The sequence below is a fragment of the Heterocephalus glaber genome, unplaced genomic scaffold (genome assembly GCF_053883595.1).
Source record: "Heterocephalus glaber isolate CG9 unplaced genomic scaffold, H.glaber_assembly_v1.0 deba00000768, whole genome shotgun sequence".
Classification (NCBI taxonomy): domain Eukaryota; kingdom Metazoa; phylum Chordata; class Mammalia; order Rodentia; family Bathyergidae; genus Heterocephalus; species Heterocephalus glaber.
In genome coordinates this window covers 2,054,816-2,075,469 of record NW_028258162.1, presented here as the reverse complement: position 1 = coordinate 2,075,469, position 20,654 = coordinate 2,054,816, and the positions used below count along the sequence as shown (strand labels likewise).

General features: G+C 57.4%; 1 protein-coding gene across 6 annotated transcripts; it reads right to left on the bottom strand.

Moving 5' to 3' along the window:
- Positions 1 to 4,081: 4,081 nt before the first annotated feature.
- On the bottom strand, positions 4,082 to 20,554 carry Hdac11 (histone deacetylase 11). 6 transcript variants are annotated; one of them, XM_021240451.2, is made up of 11 exons: positions 20,463 to 20,554; positions 19,759 to 19,907; positions 18,785 to 19,024; positions 17,926 to 18,026; positions 9,666 to 9,782; positions 8,669 to 8,711; positions 7,875 to 7,951; positions 6,938 to 7,000; positions 6,609 to 6,705; positions 5,496 to 5,674; positions 4,082 to 5,386 (listed from the first exon to the last, which is right to left on the bottom strand). In XM_021240451.2, coding segments are annotated over exons 1-11 (1,284 nt in total). In that variant the 5' UTR covers positions 20,465 to 20,554; the 3' UTR covers positions 4,082 to 5,170. The 6 variants fall into 6 exon arrangements, 5 of the variants coding, with proteins under 5 accessions (XP_021096110.2, XP_004860047.2, XP_087063333.1 ...); XR_015449652.1 differs by lacking the exon at positions 8,669 to 8,711; XM_004859990.3 differs by lacking the exon at positions 18,785 to 19,024.
- Between the last annotated feature and the right edge of the window lie 100 nt (positions 20,555 to 20,654).

The following is a 20,654-nucleotide window of genomic DNA, read 5'->3' as shown; positions in this document are numbered from 1 at the left end:
AGCCCCTGCAAGGTGCCCCAGAACTCACAGCGCGACCCAGGGGTGGAGAGCTCATGCGTCCCAGGTCGCCCAGATGCGGATGTCAGGCTCAGCGAGGCGTTCGGGCTCTTCCATCCTGGAAGGACTGAGTCTCTGCGGGCCTCGGTTTCCCTGTCTGTCCTGGGTGACCCCGAGCTGCAGCGACCCTGTGTCCTGCCCTGGGGAAACCTAGAATTCATGGGGCTGCGGAGCCCACACAGGGCCTGGCGCCCCAGAAACAATGGCGAGGTCACTGGACACCATCTGTCAGGCTCAGCGGGTGGGGCTGGTGATTCTCACTGCCTTTATCACCCCGCAGCCCCCAGTCACAAGAGCTGAGCTGAACACGTGCGGTGCTGGGGCTTCAGAGGGTTCATTCACCCCTACATCCCGTGCACCCCAAGTGATGATGGTGAAACTGAGGCAGTGAGCTGTCACGTGGCAGAAGTCACATGGAGAACAGAGGCAGAAGCAGGACCTGAACCCACTGCTAGGCCCCGTGTCTGTACCCGTCACGCGGACCTCCTTCTGAAGGGGGCCCCAGCTCAGGACACGCAGGGGTGACTGGTGGGCTCCGGGTGGCTCTCCAGCTAGCCCTGGTGTGGGGGAACCAAGGCTGGTGTTTTTTCCTGCCTCCCTTCCCCTCAAGCAGCCCTGGGAGGGAAGGATCAGCACCCCCGTTTACAAGGGGAGACTGAAGCACACGGCAGTGATGTCACTGAAACCCCAGATGTAAGCTCAATTCCAACTCCAGGCCTGGACTTTGCTGATGGGAAAGGCCATCCCAGAAAGCCAGCTGTCCTCCATGGGCTGGGGACAGGGACCCACCCAGACTGTTGCCTGGGCTGGGGATGCTGCAGTGAGCTCCACGGAGGCCCACCAGCATCCAGAGGCCTGGTCTGGCTATGTCTCCAAAGTCCTCAGACCTGAACTGTCCGGGCTGGTAGACAGCTTTGTGTGTCTGGCCCACAGGGCTCAGGCCCCTATTCCGTGAGTGTGAGGGGCAAGTCTAGTCTGGTGTCCTGATTAGAGGGCCCCCACAGCCCACTGGGGTCCCCCAAACTAGAGACTGAGCAATGACGTGGCCTCTGGTCCTGGGCTGAAGAGGCAATGAGGCTGAAAGGAAGCCAATGTCACTTGCACTATGCACCTGCTGTGAGCCTTGCTCCTGGATCTGAGCCCTCCACGGAGGAAGGCAGGTCCTGACGGTTTCCATCTAGATGTCCCCAGGAGCCTCATGGGCTCATAGGCGGGGCTTTGGGAAGGTGATAGATTACAGGCTCAGGCTCAGAGCTGACATGCTCTCAGGAGGTGTGGCCTGGTGGGGGGGCCTGACAGGAGGCGGGGCTTGGGGCGTGGCCTGAAGGGCTCATCTCCCTCCCCAGCCCCTCCCTTCTCTCTCTGCTTCCTGTCCACCATGCCCCGAGCAGCTCTCCTCTGCCACACCACTCTGCCGGGGCTTGTCCTTGCCTGCCTTGGAGCCATCCAACGAAGGACTGAAATACATGGTAAAATACACCACTCCTTCCTAAAGTTGTGAGTATTGGGCATTTTGTCACAACAATGAGAAAGTGACTAAGACAGAGGCCAGGTATGTCGCACAAGTGGGTGTTGACCTGGGCTGGCCAACTCCGGACCCTGCATTCTTTCTCTGGAGACCCCTATGAGGATGCCCGCTGTGCCCTGTGCCCAGTCAGTGAAGACTGGAGCCTCAGTTTCCCTGTTGGTACCTTGGACCTCAAGGTTCTGGCCCAGGAGCTGTGGGGATGGTGGACAGGGCTGTGGTGACCCTTAGGAAGGCTGCAGGGAGGCAGCTAGTGGCCAGCCTGGGCTGCACAGTGAGTTTGAGGCCAGCCTGGGATACAGAGCGAGACCCTATCTCAAAAAAAAAAAAATTGCAAATAAATGGTGGTGATGAGCATGGGGGTGATGATGATGGAAATGATAGGTGAACCAATTGCTTACCCCACGCTTTAAGTGCTTTACAAATATCATTTCATTCTCGTGACACCAACAGGGCAGGTGCTGTTGCTTCCATTTCACAGATGAGTAAACTAAGGCAGAGAGAGGCAGACATCCGGCTAACGGGCTAATGATGGGAGGGATGGGATTGGAGCCCACATGTGCAGCCCATCCCCAGCTGCTTCCCTAACAATCATGTGACAGTCTTGCTCACTGTGTAGCACGAGCCTCCCCATGCTGGCCCTGGGCCCACGGCGTGCATCCCCAGCTGGCATTGGCAGAGCTGAAGGAAACCATGCGGGCAGCTGTCCTGGAGGGGTTCCCAGCCCACACCCCAACACTTGGCTGGGGAGCCCTGGAGGCTGCATCCCAACACTTCCTTCAGATCCACCCGAAGTTCCCCAGCACAGGGCTGGGGACTGTGCCAGCCCTCTGTGTTCACACTGGAGGCGGCAGGGTGAGGACAGTCACTGCGCCCCTGCTCCATGCCAGGACCCTGATAGCTAAGCCTTGAGGGTCTCCAGGGGCTGCTTGGAGCCAGGCACTGCTGGTTCCTGCTGGAAATTGCTCCCCTAGCCCCACACAGGGACAGAGCTGTGACATGCACACAGGGGACAGCTGAGAGAGGCACTCGCCCGACCTCAGCAGGCTCACGGTGGCCATGGTGCTGGGGGCCCTGGGGCAGGGTGGGGTGGGCACGCAGTGCCTGCTCCGGGCCCAGCTCTGAGCTTCACCTGTACCACACACACACACACACACACACACATGCACACACTCAGGTGCATATGCACACATGGGCGCCCATCTTGTCAGCTGAACAAAGGCTGCCACAAGATGCACAGTTGCTCGGCCAAGCTCTGCCCACTCCCAAGGCACAGGGTGGTCTCTGGCTGGGCTTCTGCACAAACTCACCACCCGGGCCTGATGGGCTGGCCTGAGCCAAGGGTGCCCACAGTGGGCCCCTATATGGTGATGGCTTTCCAGCCTGCCGAGGCCTCCCCCAGCCCCGTCCCTGCTGCCAGCACCCACGAAGGGCCAGGGCTTCCTGAGATGGCGTGGGCCTGGGGTTTCTGTAACTAGGTGCGAGGTGCACACAGCGCCGTGCCAGGTCCTAGGAGCAGATCCAGATGCTTCAACCCTGCCATGTTTCTGCCTGATCCTGGGACGCTGCTCCTCCTCCTTCCTCCTTCCTCCTCCTCTTCCATCCTTCTCTCCTTCCTTCCCTCCTTCCTCTTTTACCCCCTCCTCCACTTGCTGACCATTCCCAGGGTCACCAGAACCCACAGGGCAGGTACCCCACATGCACCCAGGTGCTGGGCCATTTGTCTATGGAACAGCCCCTTCTGGTAAGCATCTCTGGCTCTCCTTTTACAGAGGAGGAAACAGCTTGCAGATTCAGGAGCTGGGGCCTTGGCTCAATTCCTCCCTCCTCTGCTTAAAGGCCAGGGGCTTTCAGCAGGAACGAACCCCTCCTGGGCCTCAATTCCTACCTTCTAACATAGGGGTGAAGTCGTTCCCGCCTCCCAGTGTGTGTGGCTCAGCAGGTCACCCCCACCCCTCCCTGAGAGCCAGGGACAGGGCTGGGCCCGTGGTACCACCTGTCAAGGTGGCCCATGTCCATCTCAACCCTGCCAGGGCTGACCTGGCCTGCTGGATGTTCCCCACCTTGGCACTGTCTGACCCAGAGGGCTCCCTACCCAGGCTGGACCATAGCAGCACATCTGGGTCCCTCTGCCAGGCCGAGGTCAACTTCTGTCCTGCCTGCCTGCCCCGCCCCATCCCATGAAGCTCCCTCCAGCTGTGCCCTGGGAGGGGCCCTCCTCCCCCCACAGCTCCCAGCCCACACAGGGAGTTGATTGCAGCCCCTCACTGCCTGCCCGAGACCCCAGTGACCTCAGCCCCCAGGGACCTGGGCTCCCCCGTCTGGGGAGCAACCCCTTCCTCACCCTCTACCCCTGCAAGGGCCCAGACCACACTGCAATCCAGCAGAACTGGGTTTGAGCCAGGCTCTGTGACTCCAATGATGTGTGGCCACCCCACTGAGCCTCAGTTTCCTGCTCTGCTAAATGGGAACAGGTACTGACACCTCAGGACTCCGCGATGGAATAAAACACCAGCCTTTATTGGGCAGTGACCCGCATCGGGCCTCCTGCTGCGTGCATGTTAAGTCTTTATTTCCTCTCGTCCCGGGAGGCAGGGCCAGTTCCTCCAGAACACAGGGCAGCCGGGCCTTCAGGCACCTCAGGACAAACTGTGTCCATCCCCAGCACCCAGTGTCAGGCTTGCATGGGGCATGAGGGCTGTTAAGTGCCTCGAGTCAGACACCGGGGACCACAGAGAGGGCGGGGCTGTCAAAGTGCATTGTTAGTGCCCTGGGTCTGGGCCAGGGGTCAGCGGGGCGGACAGTTTGTGAGCTTCAACACCTCCCTCCCCACCCCTCCACCTCGGGTCAAAGTGGCTGCCATTGCCCAGGAGGGGTGGCCGCTCCCTCCAGCTTCCTGAATGTCACCTTCAGAGGAGGGATGGGGAAAGGCCGTGGGCGGGGAGAGACGGGGGCAGCACACACGCGCCCCTCCCGCTTTCCGGCCTCCCCTAGTCGTCATCCTCCCCAGCCTCCAGGGAGCCTGGCCGGGACCCTGCCTGTTGCTGCTGGGCCCCACTTTTTTCTGCCCTGCTCCACCTGAGGCTCCGGGGCTGGGCCCCATTTCTGAGCTGAGGATTCCTCCCTTCGAACCTGCTTCACGCTGAACAGGGGGGACCCTCCAAAGCAGGGTACAGGTGTCCTCACCTCAGGGCTCTCATCCTACAGAGGCGCCGGGAAAGCGAACCCCAGATGGAGAGCCTGCCGCACCTGCCCTAGGTTCCCCGCATCCAGCCCGCTCCCACCTCGAGGGGAGGAGCCAACAGGCGCCTCCCACAGCGCAGGACCGCAGGACCGCCAGGCACTCCCTCCGTCTCCCACGGACGCCAGCCCCGCCCGGGCCTCCCTGCAGACCCGGGCCTCCCGCACCTCTAAGCTTACGAACTACCTGCCTCCCAGGCCCGAGTGAGGCTTCCCTGGGACGGCCCTGCCCTTCCCACCCGTCACTGGCGCCACCTCCCGGCCAGAAGGTGAGAGAAGACGCGCGAAGGCGGGCGGCGGCGGGCGGGGCCCAGAGGCAGGCAGGAGACACCTAGGCGGGAGGCGGGGTCAGGGCCCCGCGGGCGGCAGCGGCGGCGAGTCCGAGCTCTGGGCCGACACGCTGGGCGAATCGGGCCCGATGAGCCCCAGGTCGTGCAGGTTGAGGATGGAGTCGGCGATGATGCGGGCCGTGCGCTTCTGGTACCCGCCCGAGGTCACCATGAGGATGGGGATCTGGTGAGCCCGGACCACGCGGAACACCAGCTCGTCCCGCTTCAGGATGCCCTGTGGGTGGGGAGGCTGGGCTCAGGCCGACCCGACCCCGCTGCTGCGGCTTCGGCCCAGCTCCTCCCTGACCCCTCGCCCGGCGCCCTGCCCCCAAGTGTGGACCTACCCCGGGGCTGATGGACAGTCCCCCGAGGCGGTCCCCCTCCAGGACGTCGGTGCCCGCGTTGTAGACCACCACGTCGGGCAGGTGCTCCCGCAGGGCCCGCTCCACGTTCCTCTCCACCTTGCTCAGGTACTCGTCGTCCTCTGTGCCCCACTCCAGCTCCACCTTCCGCCTGATGGCCTCTGAGAGGGACACAGCCACGGCCCCACGGGCACGGGAGGGAAACGGAGGCTTAGCCAAGGAAGTGCCTGACCCAGCCTGGCCTCTCCGGAGGGCCCTGAGAGCTGTGAAGAGCTGTGAAGAGCCAGGGCACCCAGAGACCCCTGACCTCATCCTCTGCCCGACTCTCAGGCCCCAGGTCCATGCACTTGGGGTTCAGTTCAGAAACCTTGGGCTGTACTGGGCCGGCCTTAGCTTAGCCACACCACAGCCAGCACCTTGTGCAGCGCCCCCCAAGGCTGTGGGCTAAAGGACTGATTATCAGCCTGTGGAGCTAGCGGAAGGTGGCTGAATCTTCAGGAGGTGGAGCTAAGTGGAAGGCAGTGAGGTCACCTGGCCATGTCCAGTGGGGGCTCTGCTCCTGGTGGGTGTGGGGCGAGCAGCTCTGCTCCACTACGCTCCAGCCATGATGTGCCGACTGGGCCACCATGGAGCCCTCCAGAACTAGGAGCCAGATGAACCTTTCTGCTTTGTAAATTTATTAGCTCAGGCATTTTGTCACAGCCACAGAAAGCTGACTATCACAGGCCTAGACCTGGAGAATGGGCAGCTCCTACTTGCAAATCTCATCTGAAAATTCCTGCGTTTGGATCAATGCGTTGTCTCTACTTTCATTTGCCCTTTAACAGCTCTTATACTGGAACTTCTCTCTGCCTACCTTGTGCATTCTCTTTATCTCCTTCTCCCTTTTGGGGCTGCTCCAGTGGTTCCCTAATGCACAGAGCCCTGCACCTGTGTCCTGGGCAGCTGTGGGCCCCTGAGGAGGTCACCTGCTCCTCAGTCTGCTCCTGTGCACACTGGGAACAACCCCACCCTCAGGGGTGCAGAGAGGTGGGGTGACCCCCGCAGGCCCACAAAGTGCTCAGAGCCAGGCCCGCCCCAGGGGCAGCAGCTTACGCTTGGCGAAGAGGTCCCCAGGGTAGATGTGGCGGTTGTAGACGTCCATGATGTACACGCGCTTGTCACCCATGAAGTCTCGCTCGTGTCCATTGCCCTGTGGAAACGACGCAGGACCTGCTCACAGATGCCAGAGCCTTCGGTAGGCCAGGCCACGTGGGGCACTGGGCCAGGCGCAGAGCCCCACTCCCAGCTGCAGGACACAGGAGCTCTGAGCAACAGCCTGGGGACATTCCTGGGGTCCCACTGGGTGGGGCGGGGTGAGAGATGGGTGGCTGGGGATGTGCAGGAGGAGCTAGGACCTGGGCTCCCTCCTGCAGGGCACTCACCTGATGGGCGTCAAGATCAATGATGGTGGCCCTCGCAATGCCTTCCACTCGGTCGAACAGGAACTGCCCGGGAGGGGAGGGACAAGGTGAGGATGGACTGACGGCCAGAGGACCAGGTACCCCTGAGGGGAGGGCGGGAGGGGACGGGTGGGCAGAGACAGCACTCACACTCGCAGGGGAGCTGGGGGCCCCGAGAAGCCACATGCACACAGGGGGTGTCAGGGAGGCTCCCTGGAGGAGGCGGCGTGTGGGAGCCCTGGGGCCAGGCCCCGGACTTGCCTGGAGTTAAGGGACAAGCCTCCAGCCCTCGAACTTCACCGGCCAGTCTCTGGCTCATCCTACAAGGCCAGCCCTAACACTGCCTCCTCTGGGAAGTCCCTTCCCTCCTCCCCGCCCGGGGACTCCTGTGCTCCCCATCTCCCAGCGGCCAGGTCTGCTAACCCGCCAGCTGCTGTGTGCTCTGGGAGAAGGGGGCCTCGTCACCCACTGCGGACACCCAGCACAAGGCTGGGTGAACAGTGAGCTCCCCGCTCTGGTCCCGAGTTTCCCTGTCTGCAACACATGAGGGTTCAACCAGGGAGTCGTGGAGGGGGGCAGCATGGGGTGGACATCATGGGTGCCAGCCAGTCTTACTTCTGTCACAGCTGTCCACCCTGACCGTTAGGCCTCCTCCTGCTGCTCCTGCTGCTCCCTGTCCTGGTCCCCACAGGACAGCCCTGCCTCCCATAACTGAACCCCAACAAACGCCCGTCCTGGGTCCCTGGGGCTGGGGAGGCCGTGACAAGTCCCTTCCACGGAGAGCTGTCCTTCCAAGCACACAGAGCAGTGGCAGTGGCAGGTCGGGATCTGAGCCCCAGCCTGGACCCCTGTCCAGAAGGCGGGGAGAAAGCACCAGACAGGCTGCAGGGAGGACACTGAGGGCTCCCTGGAGACACACCTTGATGGCCAGCGTGATGTCAGCATAGGCACAGAAGCCCCCACCCCGGTCGCTGGAGCAGTGGTGGAAGCCGCCCCCTGTGGAAGGGGAGGGGCACTGGTCAGGGCCAGGCTCTCCCTGTCCCTCCAGTCCAGCGTCCCCGCCCTGCTCAGCAAAGTCCTGAGTGCCTGAAGGTCCCTGTGCACCGGCGAGGAGGCAGGGCAGCATCACGGGAGGGAGCTCACTCCGCAAAGGGAACCCACCTCCCCCAGGCAGGCGCGGGGCCTGTGTGGCTCCCACACTGGGAGGGGTGGCTGGGACATGGCGACAGGGGCTCTGGCCACCTCCCAAGCCCAGGACAGCTCAGAGCCCGTGCCCAGGGTCCCTTCCCCCACACTTCTGGAGGCCCTGAGTGGCAAGGTCCTCTGAAATGGACCCACAACCACCCCTGGAACAAGGACAGGGATGAGGGGGCCACATATGTGCAGGCCTCCTGCCTGAACCAGTCCCGTGGGAGTCGGGAGCACCAGGCTCTGGACCCCTGAGAAGGTGGTGTTGACCTGTGGCCCGTCCGCCCAGCACATGACCAAGCCTTGCACCCCAGGAGACAGACAGATATCCTGGGGACCCCCAACAAGGTGGCATCATTCCCACGCACAGATGCCCAGGGGATGCACAGGTTTTGGGAGGTAGGAGCTCCCCATCATCGGAAGTATGCAAGGAGGACCCCTTCGACCAAGCCTACATCAGACAGAGGCAGTGCTTCTGGGTGTCCCTGTCCCTCCCTGCTCCAGGTCCCTTTCCCTGGCACTCACCCACATTGATGGCCCAGCCTCGATCCACAGCCAGCTTCCCTGCCTTCAGAGACAAGCAGAGGGGGAGGGATCTAGCCAGTCCCTTCCCTCGTTCATTAATGCACCCATTCATCTAATAATCCAGCCAGTGGTTCACACACTCATTCCGTGAACAGTTTCCAGCCAGCTCTGGGGTGGAAATGAGTGATAAGGTGGGGTACAAGGGCCACCCCATCCAGCCCACCAGCAAATACAGCCAGCCAGCAAGAAGGGGCCAGGCTGGCAGCAAGGGAGGTGCACGGTGCCCAAGCCCCTTGACAATTTTGCAAAAGAAGCGGAAGAAACCGAGTTAAGTATTTATTATTATGAGTACACTGACTGTGCTTTTTTTTGGTACCAGGGATCAAACTCAGGACCTTGTACTTTCGAGGTATGTGCTGGAACCACTGAGCTAAATCCCCAGCCCTGTCCGTGCTTTTAACGTGGCTTTTGAAGGGAGAAGAGACCCTTTTTTTTTTTTTTTTTTTGGCTCATGGAAATATGGCAGATTGGTGACTGAAATCCTGCAAGGATCCAGTTTGAGGGTGGATGGTAATTGGAGGGGTCCGTAGGTGCTGATCTGGGGCTGGGTTAGATCAGCATCGTTTATGTATGAGCTGTTCCTCCAATCAGCTCCACAAACTGGGAGAAAATCACACACAGGTTGTGAAAGCTGATTCTGCCATGAGTGTTACCGCCACACCCACGGTGGGGGAGGGTTCCGTTTTCCACCTCGGACTTGGGGGCCCTCGGTGGAATATACTCTCTGGAGGGGAAGTTGGAGGGCTGAGGTCTCCTACATGTCACTGTCATCGGAGGGACAGTGAATTCTAATGTTCCCCCATGGGGAAGGCCTTTGGAAGAATAGGTCACAGCTGTTGGGGCTGGAGGGATGTTTAGGATTCTGTGCAACTACTAAGTGGGCGGAGGGCACGGCAGGGCGCAGGGGCTGGGAGACCCTGCACCCCACCCTACCTACCATGATGGTTCCTCCTGTCTGGGTCCGAAGCGGCCGCAGCACCTTTCTCTGGACCAGGAAGTTGGGCAGGAAGATGACAGGGGGGATTTCTGTGATGGTGGCGACGGCGAAGGACCACTGCGGAAAGACACGAGGGCCGCCGAAATCAGACTTCCTCTGGGTGCCCGCGGAGGACCCCCAGGCGCCCCGGGAAGGGCTCAGATCCCACCCAGCGCTACAAGCTCAATAAAGAAAAGCGCACCCCGCGCATCTATTTCTTAGAGCCACGTGGGCCCCGCTTCCTCAGCGCTCTGAAGCTCTCGGCTGCCCTCTTGTTCCCTTGCAGAGGACGACAACCCAGGGTTGCGCACAAGCAGGCGGCTCCGGGAGAATTGGCCCAGTCCATGCGCAGTAGGAAGGGGTCGCCGAGCCCTGCAAGGAGGGTCTTTTGGTCTCCTTCGGCCCCTGCACTGCACCGCGAATCGGACCTCCCTGAAGCAGGGGCGGCCTGCTTCATTGGTAGCTGAGACGCTGGCACCGAAGGCAGCACCAGGGCACATCTAGGGACCTCCAAGGCATCCATGGCACTGCTGCCCAGCTGCCATCCCCGAACCATCCCTGCCCGGCTGAGGGCACCTCTAGACCGCTCTGCAGACCCCAGCAGAGCCCGCTTCGTAAACCTTGGTGATGCCTGCGAGGAGCCCCGAGGTGGTGCTGGGCTCGGGTCCTCGTGCCAGGACACGGCTGATCAGGTGGGGAGGCACTTATGTGTCGGTGCCCAGCGTGTGACAGAAGACTCCGCTCTCAACCGGGGGTGGTGAGGGAGCTTTCTGGAGGAGGTGTCGTCCAGAACGGGGAGAGTGACAGGAGTTTTCCAGATACAGGATCGTCCACGCAAGCACAGACATCAGGGGGCTGGGGAAGGGGGAGTGTGCGGGCCGGGAGAGAAGGGGTCAGCAGTAGGGCGCGCCCACAGCCTGCGTGTGCAGACGCGGAGAACGGGAGGTCCTGCCAGGCCCTGGACTCCTGCCTTCACACTAGTGCCACCCCCAGCATGGGCCTGGCACGGGTAGGCACAGAACCACTGTGTTCTATGAATAAATGAAGGACCCAGTGAGCTGCGGCCCAAGAGGAAACTGAAGGATCACCACGGCACACCCCAGCCTTGCGAGGAGACCAATCCAGGCACCAAACCACCAGGCACCTTTCTCCACCAAGAAAGGGCTCCCCAGAGTGGTGTTTGGGAAACACGCCTTATGTCTTCTGCCTCCTGGAAATTCACGATGTCCTTGGATGTGGGAAAGGCTCTGGAAGTTCTGTAGCAAATGCTCTCTCTTTGCCTTCTCCCAGGTTTGCCAAACCTTCCACCACTGACCTCTGCCGGCCCCTTGGGCTTTTATAAATTCGCACTGACCTGGACCAAGGCTGTGGCTGCCAGGACACGTTCGGGCCGATCCAGGGCCAGGCGCAAAGCCAGCTGAGCACAGGTGGGAGTCGGGCTCTGGGACGAGCCCCCAGGGAAGGCATGCGGGCTCCAGGACACTTCGGACTGAACAGAGTGGGAGGCTGGCAAATTGGTCTCACCCCAGCCTGCCTGTGGTTCCACACAAGTCAGGGTCTCTCGATGTAGTCCAGGCTGGCCTTGAACTCACTATGTAGCCCAGGCTGGCCTCAAATTCCTGGTGATCCTCCTGCCTCTGCCTCCCCAATGCTGGGATGATGGGCATGTCGTGCCACGCTAGCTTTTAAATCATCTCCTGAAGACTTACAATACTTCCTACCATGTCAGTACTATGAGGACAGTTGTGATACTACATTGTTTAAGGAATGGTGCAAGAAAAAGTTCTCCAAGTTTAGTACAGATGTAATTTTCTTTTCTAAGATTGTTTTCAATTTGTGATTAATTGAATCTGGGAATGAGGAACTCAAAGATACAGACAGCCAACAGGAATTTTAAATTAATCTAAAAATCAATTTTTAAAATTAATTTAAAACGTGCGTGTGTGTGTGTGTGTGTGTGCGCGCCTGTGTTAGGGCCTCTGTGTACCCCAGGCTGGTCTCGAACTCCTGCTCCAGATGGTAATCTTGTCCCTGTTTCCCCGGCTGTATTTCCCTCGCTCAGGAGCTGTATGGGCTGCTGGGCCCTTAATCGGGCAGAGCGGATCCGGGATATTTCTGTCACTGCAGGAAGTTCTGTTGGACGCTGCTGCCTGGAGAAATCATCACTGGTGGCTGGGCCAGAAGAGGAGCGGCGGGAACAGGCAGGTGGGGTGTGGCTGGGCCATGGGGCACGAGACAACATAGGGCGTGGCCATGCCAGCTATGAGAGGCAGGCAGGGAGGGTATGGGAGGGACATGGGGCATCATCGAGTGGTGACATCTGGAGATCTGCTGACAAAGGCTGTAATCCTGGCACTTTGGGAGGCTGACGAAGGAGGATCACAAGTTCAAGCTCAGACTGGACAACTTAGCAACTTAGGCTGTGACTCAAAGTGGGGATGTAGCTCAGGGCATCCCCCAGTACTGCAAAAAAAGGAGGCGTGGGATGACCACAGCCTTTTCCTCCTCTGTGCCTGTGGGTCCTCAGGTGGGAGCAAGGCCCTTGAGTGAGGCCTGGGACATGGAAGCCTGTCACAGAGTCCTGCCCTTGCCACCGAATCTAAAATTCCCACACCTGGGCCACCTGGAGCTATAGTCTGGCTTCACCTTCCCACACACACTCATCTCTACCTGAGGCTGCAGTGTGTCCTCTTCAAAGGACACGGGGTCCACGAGGACAGGACAACACCCAGGAGAGCAAACCCTCCCTGCATCCCTCAGATGGAGGCCACTGCTTCTGCCCCAGGCCCAGGAGGGCCACAGCCATAACTCATGGGTACAGGGCTCCAAGCAGGCGGCCCGGGGGGACCACCACACAGGAGCACTGCAGCTGAGGCAGAGAAAGCCTTCAACAAAATCCACACCCTTCCAAAGCACTCAGGAGGCCAAGGCAGGAGGATCCTGTGAGTTCAAGACTAGGCTGGGCTACATAGCGAGACCTTGTCTCAAAAAACAAAACAAAAACAAATTTTAAAAATCTACACCCTTCCGGGATAAGACTCACTCAGCAAACTAGCAAGAGTAGAGGACTCTCACATCATGGCAAAGGGTATTAAAAACAAAAGGAAACCAAATAAAACACCCAAGGTGAACATCACACTCAATACTAAAATACCAAATGCTTCCACCGAAGATGAGGAGTCCCACAGGGAGGCCTGGTGGGGAACCTCTGCTCAGCACAGTACCGGAAATTCTAGCCAGAGTAATCAGGCAGATAAAGAAATAAAAGGCTTTGAATTGGAAAGAAGCAAAATCTATCACTCTTCACAGATGCCATGATGCTGTACACACAGATCCTACAGAGCGCGCGCATGTGCGCGCGCGCACACACACACACGCGCACACACACACACACACACACACACACACACAACCGTTATAGCTGAGAAATGAACTCAGCCACACTGCAGGAACCAACACAGAAAAAGCAGTTGTATTTCTATGCACTAGAAGTGAATAATCTGCAAGGGAACTAAGAAGGCAACTCCATTATATAGCCTCAGAAAGATTAAGAATGCTTGGGAGTGAAATGAATCACGAAGTGTAAGACTTTCCCTAGAAAACTACAAAATGTGGCTAAAATTAAAGAAGATCCAACTAAACAAAAAGACATCCCATGTCCATGGATTGGAAGACAGTAGTCCCCTCAAAGATCTGCAGAATGGATGCAATCTTTGCCAAAATACTAGTGGCCTTTTCCAAAACTAAAAAACAACAACAACAACAACAACAACAAAAGTTGATCCTATAATTCAAACAGAATCTCAAAGGGGCCTAAAATAGTCCAAACAACTTTAAAAAGAAAAAGTCAGAGTTTTCACAATTCCAAATTTCAAAATTCACTACAAAGCTACAGTAACCAAAGCAATGTGGAATTGATACATGAACAGACAGATAGACCAAATGAAGAATATCCAGGCCAGAAATAAATCCAGATCTCTGTGACCAATGACTTCCTACAAGGGTATAAGACCATTTGATGAGGAAAAACACCTGGGGTGTAGCTCAGTGGCAGAGTGCTTGCCTGGCATATGGAGGGGCCTGGGATTCATTCCCAGCATTGCCCAAAGTGGGGCAGTTTAACAAGTGGTGCTGAGAAAACTAAACAGCCACATGCAAAAGAATGAAGTTGGAGACTTTCATCCCAGCATTCTGGGAGTCTGAGGCAGAAGGACCTCAAGTTTGAGCCCAGCCTGAGCAACTTAGTGACTGAGTGAGATCCTGGCTCAAAGTAAAAAATAAAAAGAGCTGAGAAGGGAGCTCAGTGTGAAGGCCTTGGGTTCAATCCCCAGTACTGAAAAAAAGAAAAAGAAACCACACTCTTACACCATGCACAAAAATTAATTCAAACTCTATCAAGACCTGAATATCAGCTGAAACTATAAAATCCTAAAAGCACACACCTAGGGACAAATAGCCATGACACTGAAATTGGGAATGGATTTTTAAACATAACGCTAAAAGCACAAACAACAAAAGAAAAAAGATATGGGCTTTGGTACAATTTTTAAAATTTGTTCATCAAAGAACACTATCAACAGAGTACAGAGACAGTTCACAGAATGAGAGAAGACATTTGTAAGTCATGTAATAGCCGTAACATAGAAAGAACTACCACGACTCAACAATAAAAAGACAATCCGGTTTTTTAAACAGGCAAAGGACTTAAATAGATATTTCTTCAAAGATATGCAAGTCACCAACAAGCCCCCCCACCCCGCCCCAATGTGCTGCCATTATAGAAATGCAAATAAAAATTCTGAGAAACTACTTCATACTATTAAGTTGGCCACATTTATTTAACAAAAATAAAATAACAAAAGGTGACAAGGGTTTGGAGAAATTGGAACCCTGGTGTACTGCCAGTGGGAATAATGTGGTCTCTGGAAATCATTTTGATAATTCTTTAGAAGAAATTGCCACATAACCCAGCAATTCCACTCCTTAGTTTAAACCCCAAATAACTGAAAACAGATGTTCACACAAACACCTGTATGTGAATGTCCATAACACTATTCACAACAGCCAAAGGTAGAAACAACTCACAAGTCTGCCAACTAATGAATGGATAAACAAGATGTGATATGCATATACGATGGAATATTATTCAGCTATGAAGAGGAATGGCATTTGGATATATACTAGACATAGGTGACCCTTGAAAACATGCTAAATGGCATGAACCATTACAAATGGTCACATATTACATGATTCCACCTATTTGAAACACCCAAAATAAGCAAGTCCTCAGAGAGAAAATGCAGATTAGCCATTTCTGGGGACACAGGAGGGAGGACGAAAGAGTCACTGCATAATAGGAAGAGGGCTTCCTTTTGGGGTGATGAAAATATTTTGGAAGTAGACAGAAGTGACAGTTGCACCACGCTGTGAGTGGACTGATGGCCCCTGAACTGTCACCTTGAAACTGGGTAACGGGCAATTTTATGTTATGTGAATTTTACCACTTTTTTTTTTTTTTTGCTACCAGGGATGGAACTCGGGTCCTTGCGCTTGCGCAGCAGGCGGCGAAACCACTGAGCCAAATCCCCGGCCCCACCACTTCTTTTTAAAAAAGGAGAGAAGGGCCTTTCAGGAGAGACAGTAAGTCAGGGGCAGACACTCCAGGCTCTCGGCCCTGTCCCCTCTCTTCCCACAGACTTCTGACCTCCAGCCCCTGTGATGCTGGGGTGTGAACCCCTCTCACGCTGGAGATGCCTTTGCACGGCCACTCTGCTTGAAACGCCCCTCCCTCTGACGTCCATGCTCCCTTGCAGCCTGGGATCACACTTCACCTTTGATCTTGGGTCAGTGACCTGGTGACTGCTAGCCCCACCCCCAGCTCCTCACCGCCGCCTTCCTTCCCATCTTCCACACTCTGCTCCCCTGAACGCCAGCTCCACAGGCAAGGGGCGGGTCTCTGTGGGCCCATTCCGGCCCTACAGCACCCAGAGCACAGCACCGGGCTCACCAGGTCCTTGCCGATGGGTGCTGTGTGTGGATCCAGCCCACCAGCCTCAGTGGGACCTGGGGGCTTTGCACACAGCGGGTGATAGCCAAGGCCTAGGGCACCCGGGACGAAATCCACTCTTGCCGTGCCCGCGCAGCCGACTGAGTGCCCCACCACGGTCGCGCAGACCCCAGCACAGTTTCAATCCCTTTCCTCTGCCCGCAGAGGTGCCTCACCCTTGTCACTGCCTGAAATGCTTTCCTGTGGCTGCTTTTTCTTCCACCGTCCTCAAAGAAGGAAACTTGCTGGTGCGTTCCTCTCTCTGCGCTCAGCACACAACTGGCATTCGATGTAGCTACGTCAAATGACTGACTGCTCCTTTGCCTTAGCAGGTATTACAGAAATCCTGTTGCTCCTTTTGCTCTGGCTGCCAGGGAACTCCGAACCAAATGCAGCACTCTGTCACAACCTCCTCGTTGATACTTTCAATTGATATATCTGAATTCCCCTCCTGCCCTTGATCTCAGTTTTCTACCTGGGACTCTACCTGGTAATAATTTCTAAAAAATATGATTACCTATCACATAGTAAGCTGCTGTCAGACCTTTGGGGAGCTAAGTCCAGGAGGCAGCGTACCCTAATGGCCCTCACTGGGGTGGGGCCTCGGAGCTGGTCCCGTCTCCCTTGTCCCTGCCCGCTCCACCCCCTGGACTCTGGCTGGCCTGTGGTCCTGGCACGGCCCCAGCTGTGGTATGTGACCACACATGCCCGGCCCCAGAAACCAGGGCAGCGAAGCCTGGCCTCCTGCCAAGGCCACACACGCTTTCCAGGGGCCGGGCTGCTGCTCCTCCTGGTAACTGCTCCTGAGCTGGCGCTGTGCAGCCCCATCTAGAACCTGAACCTGGGAGGATGGATGGTGTCCCGCCAGGGTCTCCCCCAGACCTGCCAGATGCCCCAGGACATCTAGCGGGCACAGCCTGCTTCTGGGCCAGGGCTTGTTCACCCTTAGAGTGGAGGGGCTGCAGACCTTGGGCATCCGCTGGCGTCAGGGCCTCCCCTCCACTCCAGGGACAGACACTGTCCCCACCAGGCCAGTCTGGCAGCACTGTGGTCTGATGTACCCTCCGCCCAGCCTGGCCTCTGCTCCCACAGAAGGGATGATGGGACCCCTCAGCCTCACAAGCTCTGCCGCTAACAGAAGCTCTGCCAGCCTCTTCTACAAAGAGGTCACCCACAGGCAGCCAGCGGGCCCAGTTTGGTATGAAGATGGGATTGAAATATCTTAAAATGAGTTGCCACGTTAAGAAATCAGAAAACGGGGCCAGGTGTGGTGGCACATGTGCATAATCCCAGCACTCTGGAAGGCTGAGGCAGGAGGATTCGAAGTAGAAGCCCAGCCCACACAATAGAGTGACTCAGAGAGACCCTGTCTCAAAATTGTAAAAGTTTTTTTTTAAAGGGCCGGGGCTGTAGCTCAGTGTGAAGGCCCTGGTTTCGGTGCCCAGTACCAAATAAATAAATAAATAAATCAGGAAAAATCACTTAATAACAGGCATTTTCAGCTTATCTTGGAAGCTGGGGGCTCTGGGCATGCTGGGCCCAGCCAAGACCATCTGGGAAGGGGAGGGGTTCCCCAGTTCACCCCAGGCTCCCCCACCTGCTTGCTCACTGCTGAATGGTCCCTGCCAAGTCCTGGGGGAGATTTTAAACTTGTTTTTAACCCAGCAGTTTTCAACAAGTCTTAACAAAGTCCTTGGAACAGACTCCAGTATAAATGTAGGCCAAAGCGGCACAGCCTTAACTGGATGGGGACGAGGGGCTGGGGTGGCCCCCCTTGGTCACCCCAGCAGGGGTCTCCGAGGCCTCAGAGCACAGGTTCAGTCACTCATGTACAGCCAGGTGTGGGAGTGCCAGGACTTGAGAGGGAAGCTGAGGCAGGACTGCTTGAGCCCAGTACAAGACCAGCTGAGGCAACACAGTAAGACCCCATCTCAAAGGAAAGGAAGAATGGCGTTAATGTAGGAGCCCAAAACCCAAAAGCTGGTTCAGCCACCACCAGTGCACACTCCCTGAAGACAGGGCGCGCACTACCTACAGGGAGAGCTGCCTTTGTACAACTTCTCCCACCTCCTCTTGAGAACAGAGACTCCTAAGTCCCCATGCTGGAGCAGAAGTGGCGCGCCTGAGCCTGGGCTTCCTGGGCTGAGCTGCTCCGTCCCCACCCGCAGTCCATACCTTCAGCTCGTTGAGATAGCGCCTGGTGTGCACGACCAGCAGGTCCTCCTCTGAGGCCTCCCGAGCCTCCACCAGCATGGCATCTGACAGGAGCTTCTCCTCTGCAACCACAAAACAGCCTGCTTCCTTCCCCGCTGACCCAGGCTGAGCCCAGCCCCAGCCCCAGCCCCACCTGAGGCTGCAGCCTTGGCCTCCGACAGCCCCTGCCCGGGAGGAGGTGGGTGCTGCTGGCTCAAAGGGTCCTGACGACAGACTGCCTCCCAGGCCACTGTGGGCAATGGTCAGGCCTGGTGGCTGGGGCCATTGAACCCAGAGCAACACTTGTGTTTCCCAAGCCACTGAAAGCCATGGGCTGAATTCAGGCAGCAGGGGCCACAAGGGTTGATAGCTGGGTCTCTCGAGGTGAGAAAAGCTCTTCGCAATTCTCCTTCCACCTTCTGATGACATCACAGGAGGCTCTGCAGGGTATGGCCTCCCAACACCTGCCTGACCCCAGTTATAGATCATCATAGATGGTCATCGATCATCACTAATCATTGATCACTGAGTAGCAATCGGTCCCAAGGCTGCAAGGCAACAGTTACCAGCCAGGATTGAATTCCACTGCTGTTTTCATTGCCCTTTTTTATTCTTTTTTCACCATGACCTTCTATTTATGGCAAATGGAATTGCCTTTTCTCACTCAGATGACATAATGTTTCTTTTTAAATCAAATTTGTTTGTTTTTTAAAAATCCCAGAAGCTAAGTCATTAAAAATGTGCAGTTAATAGAGAAACGGGTGGTGTGAGGAGACAGCAAGGTCCCCACAACGGTTTGCACCTATGTCTGAGAAAGGCTGCACTACCCCCTGACGGGTACCAGACAAGCCTGGCTTCATTCTGCAGAAGAAACTGAGGCTGAGAGCAGGGAGTGGTGCGGGGCACTGCTCGAAGCAGCCGGTGATGCTCTGGTTCCCCAAAGGTGAGGGACTGGAGACCGGAAGCGGCTGGCCGGGCTCATCCCAGGGCCCCACCGTAGTGTCTCCCTGCATGGCTCTACTTCCAGCTTTTCTTTGGAAGCTCACTCTGGTCACCACTGGCGATGGAAAATCAGTGTCCCCTGCCATAAGTAGAAGGTGACCAGAAATAAAAAACAAATTCAATGGAAACAATCTGTGTTATCAATCTCCAATTTGACCCTGTTTTCTGTAAGACACACAGAGCCTGAGGCCAGCTCTGGAGTTGTTACAAAGGAAGACGAGTTCAGGTGTTATGGATGGGCTAGCCCTCCACGGTGTGATCAGAAGGTGGCCGTGACTCTAACACAGTCAGTGTTTCATCCACTGTTGGGTAACATTTTCTACTTCTCTCTGAAAGAGCCCGTGAGTCAAGGAACAAGGAGGATGTCCATGCACACTACGGCGATGCCTGAATCTCCCACCCAAAGCAGATCCCAGGCTGCAAACCAGCAACAACGAGGTCAGTCCCACAGCAGGGCAGAGGATTTAGCCATGGCTGGGGGGACCTGGAGCTGAGTTCCAGGCCCACTATGTGCTGCGGCTCTGGGCAAGTTTCCAAACTTCCTGGGCCCCCAATTCTGCATTTATAATCAACAGAGTTGTGGCAAAAGTGGCTCCTCCCCTACTGGGCCTCTGGGGCGGGGTCAGGACTTCTGTCCGCAGTGACAGGCCCAGGGTCCCCCCATGCTTAGGTGTCTGTGTTGGGAAGGTCTTTTGACAGACAGTGGGCAGAGGTGGTCAGAGGCTGGAGGCCGCGGTAGGGGATCCGCAGCTAATGCTGGGGATGGCAGTGGGGACGAGTGTGCTGGAGGAAGCAGATGAGGGGCCCTCCTACCTTTTAGGAAACTGATCACCTTGCCCCATTTGCCAGCGTCGAAGGGGTGCAGCTTCTCCAGGCCCATGAAGGTGATATTGTAGCGCGGCGAGTACACGATGGGCCAGCGCGTTTCTGGTACATGCTGGTACAGCTGGGTGGCGTGTGGCCTTGGGCGTGCATGGGGACAGACGCACAGCTGGGGGAGGCCTCGGGGAGAAAGCTGCCTCCCCTGCCCTGACCCGGCCGCCCACTCCCTCTGCCTCAGAAATGGGTCATAAACAGCAACAAGAATCAAAACAGCTCCTCACTGGGTTCCCTGCACCCAGCGGCAGCCTGGCTCACTCAGCGTCCCGGGAGCAGGCATGGCCGCAGGACAACAGCCGCCCTGTGACAACGCTGTGACCCTGGGGACCAGGTGTGCCCAAGGTCACACTCCAGGTGCGCCTGGCCCTGGAGACAGGGCCCCAGCAGCGGCGGCGTGGCCCCAGGCCTCTGGTCCCCAACTGTGAATGTGGGGGTGTCTGCGCGGCGGCTGCGTCCCGGCACGGAGGCGTCAGAACCGCGATGGACGCCAGCGGCCCCCAGATCCGGGCCGGCCCTGCACCCGGCCGGGCGCCCCTCGCCCACCATCCCCGGCCACCCGCGGAACCCCCATCCTGAGGGAGCCCCCGGGACCCCTGGGATCGGCGCCCCTGTCCCCACCCCCACCCCGCCGCACTCACATCCCGGGACCTGGCCCTCCCTGTGCTGGCGGCCGCTCCGCGACCGGGAGGGGCGGGGCTTAGCCGGGTGGGGGCCCTCCCCTCCCCTCCCCGGACACGCCCCCGCCGCGGCCGCCTCCGCTGGGGGCGGAGTCCGGCAGGCTCAGCTCAGCCCCCTTTCCCGCGCCTGCGCCTGCCTCACAGAGGGCCGGA